Source organism: Artibeus jamaicensis, unplaced genomic scaffold (genome assembly GCF_021234435.1).
Source record: "Artibeus jamaicensis isolate MK-2021 breed Jamaican fruit bat unplaced genomic scaffold, CSHL_Jam_final contig_3174, whole genome shotgun sequence".
In the NCBI taxonomy this organism is placed as follows: Eukaryota; Metazoa; Chordata; class Mammalia; order Chiroptera; family Phyllostomidae; genus Artibeus; species Artibeus jamaicensis.
The window spans coordinates 3,430,927-3,442,642 of NW_026521738.1; the positions used below are offsets into that span (position 1 = coordinate 3,430,927).

The 11,716-nt window shown below is 33.3% G+C and overlaps 1 protein-coding gene across 1 annotated transcript in view; it reads left to right on the forward strand.

Annotated features, from left to right (window-relative positions):
• Positions 1–11,716, forward strand: part of ZNF638 (zinc finger protein 638) — an 81,102-nt gene that overhangs the window by 20,596 nt on the left and 48,790 nt on the right. Inside the window, exons 3-5 of the mRNA XM_037127228.2 lie at positions 3,868–3,929; positions 9,305–9,343; positions 10,659–10,951. Coding sequence (XP_036983123.2) covers positions 3,868–3,929; positions 9,305–9,343; positions 10,659–10,951 — 394 coding nt within the window. The remainder of the gene's footprint in view (positions 1–3,867; positions 3,930–9,304; positions 9,344–10,658; positions 10,952–11,716) is intronic.

Below are 11,716 nucleotides of genomic sequence, written 5' to 3' on the forward strand. Positions count from 1 at the left end.
AAAATAATAGAAGTTTAGAGAAAAATCTTTTAAAAATAAAGAAGCTTTAGGTATCTTCATGGCTAGTACAACTAAAAGGATGTATTTCCAGAGGTGCTGAGAAATAATGTAAAATATATTTTGATAGTAAACACTGGTGGATTTGAGTAGGAATTTCCAAGTATATTTAATTTACTTATATATGTTTGGAAACCATTGTTTCTTCCATTTACTGGTATGATTTGTAGATTTATATCATAAATGGTCAGGAAGAAATGTCCTCCTCCTGGGAACAAGCTTTGATTCAAGGCCATAGCATTGGTTGTATACTTTGAATAGTCTTAAAAACCTGCAGGTATTAATTCTCTTGTTTTTTTCTCCTTCCAGTGCTGCCCTTTTGTCTTTCTATTACACACTCATCAGGTTTCAGCCAACAAGAATCTGATACCTAGTTCTGATGCTTTTGTGTTCAGATTAACAACAGCAAAGGAAAGCAGCATTTTACTGCATTTTAGCCAGATTTGCTGAGTTCTGATTAAAATAATAGTTGCCTTGCTATGTCAAAGGGGATAGCAGAGTCTTGAAAAAAATCTCAAAGTAATTTATAGTACTTAGTTATAATTTGTAAGTAGCCCTGGCTGAAGTTCTGAATTTAGTGTTAAGCTTTCTGTGTTTCATTTAATTTGAACTCTCAGTCATAATGAATCCAAGAAAAATACCTTAAAATAAAGAACTTAAATGTTTTAATTTTTATTCTGTAAATTAGAAGAGGTGTTCATTCATTTTGTATATACTGATTAGTAGTTTTATACATGAGTGTGTTGAATGCCTAAGGCAGAAATGAAGAACATACAAAATTTAGATGTTCCTAAACAGTTTAGAGAATCTTATTGTTTCCTAATTATGCACCTAAGGAATTAAAAAAATAGAGAACAACAAATGGTTTGATGATTGTCTTTAACTTGTTTGGGTATGCTGTAGGAGAGAGATATTTCATATTTTTACCTTGATTTCAGATTCATATCAGTTCAGGCCAGGGTTATCAATTTACCAACACCTATTATGCATTTAGCAGTATGTAATTAAAAAGAAGTATAAATATACTTAGACATCAAGAAACTTGTCTAGTTAGATAAAACTAATTGAGGGGTGGTGACTAATTGCACTAAGTTTTTCTGTACTTGAATGACTTGGGAGTAAAGACTTAATGGAGTAGGTTGAAAGTGGGTATTGAATGATGAGAATAGGCTTCACTATGCCTGAAGTAGGAGGAATTACATGTCAAATGTGAGCAACATATAAATACAAAGGGCCTTTAAAAGATAGCCTAAGAAGTTTAGACTTGAGGCAAGGGGGATTAGGAAGCTGATTAAAGTTCTCGATATGTGATGTAGCATGTAAAAAGTATATTTTAGGGAGATAGATGTGGTTGCATGCACAGCATGAATATGAATAAGAGGTGATCATTATAGAGTTCACAGATTGTCATTTAAAACACCTTTTAACAGAAGGGCACAATAGAGCTAACCAGTGAATGTTTCGCTACCAGATTGCTAAATGATAGGGATTTATGAACATGGGTTTATATTATACAAACTCTCTCTCTTGACTGTGATATATTTTTTCTTGCCTTCTACGTGTGTATATATATGACATTATAAATATGTGGCAAATAAATGTAAAATATCAGTTGCAAATTTTTTCTTGCTAAGTAACATTTGAAAATATATTATCCCCACCTCTGGAGTCTAAAAATGTAGCCTGAAAAAGACACTACAGAATTGAAGTGTATTTTTATTTTTAAATTGGGATTTAGATGTTCACTGAGGAGCTATCTTGAATTTACAAGTTACGTCTTTTATGCCCTTGGTTCAGAAGGCTGTGCTTGGTTTAAAAGCTGTCTTTCTGGCTGAAATAATTCAGTTTGAGGAAGTATTGACAAAAGATTTTTGAGGTAGTTAGAGGATAAAGAGTAAACTCTGATATGGCTAGGTATTTTCACAGTTTGATTCTGGGCCCTGTCAACTCTGTAGTTCTTGCAGCATCTCCTGCTTGGTTAGGTAATTATGTTTTCTCTGGAGAGGCAGTATTGCTTTGGGATCTTTTTAAAATTTTCATATTGTTTTTAGAGAGTCATGAGACTGCGGTGGCACAGATATATTGACTGAGCTTAAAGTAAGTGAAGTGGACCTATTAAAGGACAGTGTGTGTGTGTGTGTGTGTGTGTGTGTGTGTGTGTGTGTGTGTGTGTGTATGTAGAACTGGAGAAGGATATGCCTTAAATAGGGCAGTTATCAGCATCAGCTGATAGTTTCTGTATGGAATACACATCCAGAATTATATCTTTATACTTTTTCAAGAAAAGCTGAAAATCTGGATTTGGGGGTCAGTATCTCTGGATTTTTAACTGTTGGCAACTTATTCAAGTAAACTCTCTATGGTCCAAATAAATCATGCCCAATTTACTACCTGTCAGTGTGTCTGTTTCATGTAAACAGTGTCCAATTACTGTCACAGACATGGGTTTAGCAGTACTAGAGACTTGGTAATTGCCATTCTCTACTAAGCTTTCTGTTTCTGTCGCTGAGCAGGATATGCAAACATATCTATTTTGCAATCCACATTTGTTTCTATGGCTTAATGAATACTTTAGCTGTCAGGAGTGTCCAGCCTGTGTGCCCGTGGGCCACATGCAGCCCAGGATGCCGTCCAACACAAGCAGCCCAACACAAGATCATAAATTTACTTAAAACTTTTTTTTGTTCATTGGTTTTCATTAGTGATAGTGTATTTAATGTGTGGCCCAAGACAACTCTTTTTCCAGTGTGGCCCAGAGATGCCACCAGGTTGGACACCCCTGGTTAGAGTTTTTCATAACGCGTTGTTAAGTATTGGCAAGTATCTTTCACTTATTTTCAGGTGGTTTGTAACAAAGCAGGTTCCATAAAGTCAACTGTAGTTTTAAGTGGAAATTTCTAGTTGGTCTTTAGCAATAACAAAATTAAATGTTTTGAAATGGAAATGAATAATATTTGTCTCAAGGAAACTTTTAAAATACAGAACTGTTCAGTAAGTTTCTGCCTATCCAAGTGCTAGAGAAACAATGAAACTGACTAATATACATGTTGCTTTCAAATAATGTTTCACTTGGGGGACTGTATCTATGAAAACTGTATTGCTTTTTTTATCATATGTATCTTCTAGGAGCTATTTATGGGTACAGAGTGTAATTTTAGCACAGATTTGTAAATAAAGTAATGGATAAGAAAGCATTTTGTTTATTGTAAAGCTCTATATGAAGGGATGTTGTGTCTTTGAAACGGTGTTACTTTCCCTTAAATCTTAAAAATGAATTAGATTTTGTCAACAGCTTTTCATATTTTACTAATCTTATCCTTTGCCAATATAGTTTGGAATGGCACTGGCCTATGAGGTAGGATTTTTTTATTGTTAATGTTATTAGCTTGAATTTTAGAGGTAAAAGTCATTGAAATCCTAAATTTTGAAGATGCCATTTGAAATACCATTATATTTATAGAGTTTTTGGTGTTCTCTGGTGTGTTATTTTTATATGAGATGAGTTATTTCTCATCCATGGTTTTCTCCAAGTTTAAATATATATTGATTTCAAAATGAGTATACAAAGGTATGATTTTCTAGTATGGTTTTTATACTAAAATGATTTGAAGTGGCATTAATGAGGTGTGGTATTAAGTGCCTTTATTTGGAGGCCTTTATTTTTGTTTGTAAAAGATTTTATTGAGTAACCAAATGCTATCTGTTAACTGGCTTTGTTTAATTTGGGGGAAACGTCAACTTAAAAAGCCTAATTTCATAATTCAGCATGAGAACTATTCTAATTTCATCACTTTTCTCCTTTTACAATAGGATTGGATTCAGCATCAAAATACATCTACTCATATTGAAAGCTGCCGACAGTTACGTCAACAGTAAGAACAACTTTTTCTTTTTTATACGTAGCAAATTTATAAAATAGCTAATACTCAGATATGAATGTTCAATATCTTCTATGTGGTACTTTGAAGAAAAATATTTCTAGAAAACTATTGCCTATTTAAAGTATGCATTTCATAAAAGTATATTTAATTTTTTTCCAAAAGGAAAGAAATGTGATAATTTCTTCTCACTTCTTCCTAATTTAATTTCAGATAGATTTTTTAAAAAATCATTGGTTTATTTCTTGCTGGTTTGTGTTCCTTGGGATGGTTAATCTGTTTTACAGTAGAGAGTCTTCCCTTCTCCTATTTCCCCACCCCCCCCAAAAAAAAAAAAAAAGAAGATGATACATAACTAAAAACTACCTGATCCAGACATCAGTGTTTAATTTCAGGTCTAAAGCTGTCCTTTGGCTTAGAACCTGTTTTTCAGAATAAGCTTTATGTAGTAGATATATAAGCTAGACATGCTGGTTTCTCACATTGGTTCTTTAATTCTTGCACCTTTTACTTTAACACAGGGTACCTATGAAATAGGTGAAAAGCATGATTTTAACAGTATTCTCTTTTGTCCCTTGGAGTAACACAAAATTAAGTTGTGTTTCCCCTAGCATCATTTTAAACATGCTGATAAGTAAATAACAAGTTCCTGGTCAGTAGACTTACAATACCATGTTCTTGGGCAAATGGATCTGTGGCAGCTGTTTTGGTTTTTGTTCTTTTTCTTTTCTTTTCTTTTCTTTTTTATTTTTAGAGAAGAGGAGGTAATGGGGAGAGAAACAATTTGTTTTTCCACTTAATTTATTCATTCAGTGGTTGATTCTTTTATGTGTCTTGACCAGGGATTGAACCTACAGCTTTAGGTATTGGCCAGTGCTTTAACCAACTGATCTACCCAGCTAAGGCTTTATTTTGTTCTTTATGAAAATATCACCAATTTTTTTTTAGATTATTTAGGGCTCTAGTATTATGTGATAAACCTAACTCTAGTTCTTAAGGTAAGAGAATGTATTAGCTTATTTAACAGAGAAGCTTAAAGAATGGTTATAGTTTCAGAGCAGCTGAATTGGATGCTCAACAGAAATCGCAGTGTGAGAAATATTTCGGGTTTTTGGTTCTCTTGCTTTGGCACACTTTTCAGGCACACTTTTCTCTACAGAGCAAAATGATCCCCATAGTTCTGGACTTAAGTGATCTGTATTAGCTAGCCATTTCAGGAGTTAAAAAGAAGTAAGTACCTCTTTCCTCATAACTGCTGCAGAAACCCTTGGTTGTACTCTTTTGGGGTTAGTTGTCATCTCTAAACCAATTTAAATGGTTGTGGGAATAGGATATTCTACCTCAGTTGTTGTCATGTGGCTCTTCCTGGAGTTGTGTGTGATATTCATGTAGACTAAGAATAGAGATTGGACTTGCTTTCTTGTATAGATTCTGTACAGAGAAACATAGATTATCATGTAGAGAAAATTGTTACCTGTACTGGATAGGCCTACAGCCACTGTAAATAGAAAATCTCTTAAGCCACAAATTTTCCTGAAGATACCCTATGGAGTGTCTGATTTTTATAAAGGTAAAAGATTTAGGGGGTAGAAATTAGTTATTTACTCACGGATTTAGGTAGGAGTGAGTTATAAGTAGGCATTAATGCTAGTAAGAGGATTCTAGTTATATGTACTGTCATTAACTTACTAGAGCAAATGAAATGGATACCTTCTGTTAAAGCCTTTTCTGTAAATAATCTTTTTTTTTTTAATGCACATTTTTTTAAGCTTGTGCTTTCAGCGCTTGTCACTTTAATGGCAAATCTATCCTATATTTTTACCTTTTCAGGTTGTATGATTTTGAATAATTCCTTCCTGGCTTTCTCTCCATTTCAAAAAATAAAAATAAGCAATAATGATTAACAGATAAACTAGATTTGATTAGGTGCTTGGGATCCTTCCATGGCCAAATAATATATGGTACTCTCTATTCTTTGGGGTTTTTTAAATTATGCTTTTTTCTTTTTTTTTTTTTTTTTTTTAGGTTTTATTTATTTATCTTTAGAGGGGAAGGGAAGGAGAGAAATATCAATGTATGGTGGTTGCTTTTTGTGCATCCCCTGCCAGAAACTGGACTGCAACCCAGGCATGTGCCCTGACTGGGAATTGAACTGCCATCCTTTGGTTCGCAGGCCCACACTCAATCCACTGAACTTCATCAGCCAGGGCTATTCTTTGTTTTTTTAAGCTGCCTTGTGTTCCATTTTGTTTTTATACCTTAATTTGTTTCGTCTTTCTTCTACTAATGTGTGTTTGGGTTCTTATTTCTTTTCTTAAGGCTAAATTCTCTTTGTCTTTCTTGGATCTTTCTGGACACGAGAGTTGTTGGTTAACTTGAAAAAAGATACAGAATATCAGAGTTTTAATATTAAAAATAATAAATAATAGCTATATGTTTATCGAATGCTGGGCATTATTCTAAGTATTTTATATAATTCTACAAAGCAGTGATATGTGATATATGTATAATGATTATTTATGATTTTACCAGTGAGGAAACTGAGGCACAGAGAGGCAAATTTCATATCACAACAAATAACGGGCATAGCTAGTGCAAGGAATTTTTGCTCCCCCCGCCCCGAACATTTTATTCTGAAAATTTTCTAAGCCGCAAAAAAAAATTGAAAGGATAATAAGCATATATTCTTTATCTTTATTCACCAATTATTAATATTTGCTACATCTATTTTATATCTTTATATATTTTTTGAACTATTTGAAAATAAATTGCAAACATTATGATAATTCACTCCTCAATTCAACATGTCTTCCACCTGTTTCCCAAATGCCTTTTATAGTTTCCGGCCTACCCCCGTAGCATCATTCCTAATCCAGGATTCAATCAAGATTCATGGATTCCAGTCTCTTAATTGAGAATGGTCCACCCTGTGGCCTTTATTTTTGAGGACATTTTTTCATGATGTTGACTTATTTTGAAACATCCAAGAAAATTGTTTTGCACAATATATCACATTCTGTACAATTTGTTTCTGATTCAGGTTGAACATTTTTGTCATGATTTTATAGGTGATGTGTATACTTGTTGCATCATATTGGGTTCCAGATGTCATTTGCTTCAGACCTTGTTCTTAGCCATTGTATTGTGTAGCATATGTAAGGAGTATCATGCTTCTGAAACACATTTAAAACTAGTTAGGCAATATATAGACAGCCCAAGCCCACAGAATAGTATATATGTGTTATCTTTCTGCTCTGGGCAACAGAGACAAGAACTTGCATTCTGGCTGTCAGCCTAGTGAAGGATGAACATTATTACCAACTCTCGAATAATAGTCCTCAAGTTCTTGTGAAAACATAAACTGTGAAAGTCTAGGAATTCAATAACTTGCATGTGTTGACAACCAGCTATATTTTGAGCATTGTACATATAAGAAAGCAAGACTTACTCATGTTAAGTAACTGGCTTTCAAATACACAATCATTAAATGGCAGGACTTACACTTAGATCCAGCTTTATTTGATTCCAAAGGTGTTATATTAAAGCACTATATCATAAAATTAGAAATTGGTCTTCTCACATGGTACAGAGTAATGAAAGTTTGAAAAAGTATAGGAGTAGATGAAATAGAATTATCCATATTTTGATAATTGTTGATGCTAGGTGATGGACACATTGGATTTAAGTTAACTTTTTTTTCTGTCTTCATAATTTGTCACTCAAAGCAAGAAGGCAGCAAAAGTTTTCTCAAAAGTCTGACGGTAGTTTTGTACGTATGTCTCATTGGTTAAAATTATCACTGGCTATCTATCTTTTAAGGAGGCTGGGAAAACAAATAACTTAGTTTTGTTAGCCTTTATAGTAAAGGCAGGCAAAGGGAAAAGGTGTTGAGAATTGCTGTCAAGTTAAACTGCTAACAATGTCTGAGACAAAGAGCAATAAATAAAAACAACTTTATGTTTATTAAGTTTTTTACCTAACTTTATTTTCCTGCCAGGTGACTGCTGAAAGTCTTCTGCTTCCACTTTCAGCCTGGCTCTCTTCTTGGTTACTAAAATTCTTGAGTATTGGTAGTTTCTAATGGTTTAATAATCATTTACAATTAGAGTCCAGATTCTCTAGAAAGGTTAAGGGTAACATGTCTTTTTCTTAGGCTTCTACAATGTTACTGTTCCTCCTTTCTTTTCTGTGATTATCCTTAAATCTCTTTCTTTGGGTTATCTCTGTCTGTTGTACTCTTAAGTGTTGTTTCGCCTCAGAGTCTGTCCTCAGCCCTCTTTTTTTCCACAGACTGCCGCTTTGTGTTAGTCTTTCACTTTTAGTACTGTAGTTATGGCTTCCACAGGCCTGATTTCTAAATATCTCAACCCTCATCTTTTCCCCTAATTTCTGATTATTCTGAAAATATCCCTATGTTCTCTTCAGAAATGTATTTGCCTCCCATTGCCTTTTATTTACGTGTAACCTCTTTATCTGACTGATTTCAAGGACCTTCACAATTTATCTCTGAGATACCTTTCCAGGTTTTCCCCTCATAATTCCTTTTCATCATTTTCATGCTTCAGCCAGAGTGGTTTCCAGAATAGAACACATGTTTTGCTTCCACTCCTTTTTTTCTGTGTTGCCTGATTCATGCCTGTTCTTAGACCTTTTTAAGGGCTACCTGAAAAGCAACATTTTCTGTGAATTCTCTCCTGATTCCTTCCACCAGTTATATCTTTCTGAGGACCACTTGGTACATTGTAAGGGGCACCATTCATGTATGTCATATTCTGTAGAGTAGTATCCCCTGGAGTTCTGCAAAATATGGGAAATATCTTCCCTTTTTAACCCCTACCTGAGCTTATATCTTGTACCTCTAATTTACTTTTGATGTGTACTCTGTTTTGCTTAAAAATTTTTGAAGTCTTTCAAGTATGGGGAATCTGTTTCTTTTTCCTGAAATGACTACTAGTGTAATACTTTATTGAGTTAGACCAGCAATTTTCACCCTTTTTCATCTCATGGCACACATAAACTAATTACTAAAATTCAGTGACATACCAAAAAGTATATTTTTGCTGATCTGACAAAAAATTAGGTGTTGGCTGTTGCCATTTTTTAATTTGAGAGTTTAAGGGAAAAGAGGTCAGTGCCTCTGACTAGTCAGGTATTGAATGTTTTAAATCTTCTTGCATGGCACACTGGTTGAAAATTCACTGAATGAGATAATCAAAATATTTTATTTCCAAGAAAATTTTTGTATTAAAGTAAATTACTATGTAAACAGGTTTTGTTTTTTATGTAAACAGATATATTTCAGGGAAAGATCAATTGGCCCTTACAGTCTTGTTTTAACTGTTAATTAATATTGTTTATTTTCAAAATAGATACCCTGATTGGAATCCTGAGATCCTCCCATCAAGAAGGTAATTATTTTTTTTAGCATCGTAACTCAATTTTCTTTTTAAAAGTAAGCAAGTACTTTTTTTTAAAAAAAGACATTTTTTTAAAAATTGAGTCCTATTTTGACTCTTTTTACGTTTAAACAGCAGGCAAATGAAAACCTCCACAAATCTTTCTCTAGTTATTCTAGATTAAATATTATAGTTCTTCTCTGAACATCTACTTGTTTAGTCTGTTCTCAGAATACTTTATACTTTTTTATTATTTTATATTTGTGAAGCCTTAGATTATACATGCTTTGAAGCCTAGGAATGGGTTTTTTTTATGTTTATTGATTTTAAAGAGAGAGAAGCATCAATGTGAGAAACATCGATTGGCTACCTCCCATATGCACCCTGACTGGGGATTGGACCTGCAACTCAGGCATGTGCCTTGAACAGTAATTGAACCCCCAACCTCCTAGTATAAGGGACAGTGCTCCAACTAACTGGGCCACACCACCCAGTCCTGGAAATAGTTTTATTAAGCTTTGTATTCCTTGGGGGGGGGGTCCCTATTCAATATGCATGTATACAAGTACAGCAGGTCAAAGAAATATTTGTAGATGGCACTCTTTTAGGAAAAAAATGTTGAAAACATTTTTTATATACTGCATTTTGCCATGTATAATGTGCGTTTTTTTTGCCTAAATTTTTGAGGGAAAAATAAGGATATGCATTATACATGGGTAGTACTAATTCTGCATCTATAAAAATGTTTTTAATGCTTTTGTCCAAGTTCATGTGTTAAAAATGTAACTCTAGAAAGCAGTAACTATATCTGTATGTAAAATAATACCCTGGAATATGATAATTGGTTTTGTTTTTAAATATAAATAAATGAATGAATGAATAAATAATTGAATTAAAAAATGAATGAAATATTTTTTCCCCTGAAAGTTTGTGCCCAAAACGTGGGTGTACATTATACACAGGAGTGCGTTATACACAGCAAAATATGGTAAATTATTTCATAAATTCTCTATATGGCTTAATACTTTAAAAACATATTTGGATGTAATAGTGGCACAGGAAAAAACCAGGAAATTGATGATGATATTCTTCTGTAAATTAGAAAAACAGAGAGATCCAAGCAGTTAAGAGGGCTGGTCATCTGTTCTAATTTCTTATTTCTCTCAAGGCTGAATTTCATCATAACAAAGTTTTATTTTTAATTAATACATAGTTTCAGAGTTTGGTATTATTAATAGTCTGTTTTTAAGAAGGTACTTCTGTCATTTAAATAGCTTAAATTTACACTAAATTGCTGAATCTTGTGTGTCTTTTTTGTATTTTGTAGAAATGAAGGCAATAGAAAAGAAAATGAAACTCCAAGAAGACGTTCTCATTCCCCCAGTCCTAGACATTCTAGGAGATCGAGTTCAAGTCACAGATTCCATCGATCTCGAAGCCCAACACGTTATATGTATAGACCAAGAAGTCGAAGTCCAAGAATTTGCCATCGTTTCATTCCCAGATATAGATCCAGGTCTCGTTCACCATATCGAAAGAGAATTCCATTTAGAGATAGCCCAAAAAGCTATCGATCAGTTAGCCCTGAAAGGATATCGAGGAGATCAGTGAAATCATCAGGTACACTTGTGATCATGAATAAATCTGCTTATTTTGACTAAATTTTTAAAGATTTTTTTGTTTGAGTTTTTATACTTGTATATTTTTAATAAGCTTGAAATGGTGACTTCTCTACTACTGTCAAGATTTAACAAAAGTTGACAGTTGAGCTATTCACCTCAGCTCTTTTTAAACTTTTTAAGAAACAAAATATTCTATTTTATTAAATACTAGAATTGCTGTATGAAATGTGATCTATATCCCAACCTAGTATATTTTCCTTCCCTTTATTAACTATTAGAAGAAATGTGCAGGACTGTATATATCCATCCAACATTAATTTTAAAAATCAAGGATGTAGACATCCTAGTTGGCCTTAGTCTATAATAATTGATTATAGACTTCCATGGATTACTTTAAAGCTTTTTGAAATTATTTATATTTTCAGCTTGGATGTTAATTGGTTGTGACCTTTCTAGAAATAGCTCTATTATATATTGTATATATTCTTGGGGATCTTTTTAGAGGTCTGAGAGGTCTTCCCTATTATAACTACATGTCTATGTGAAGCTGGATTTTCTTTATATATTTCAACCAGAAAATGTATCCAGCAGAATGCATGCATAAGCAGATACAAGAATTTAGGTATCCTCTCTTAAGCCCAACATTAAAGTGTTTGGAGAAGTGTACAACAGTGCTGCTTATCTAATTTTTTTCGGGAATTCAGGTTTTTCATAAAAACATGTTATCTTTGTCAGCACAGGAGTTTATTATTATTAAGTCAAT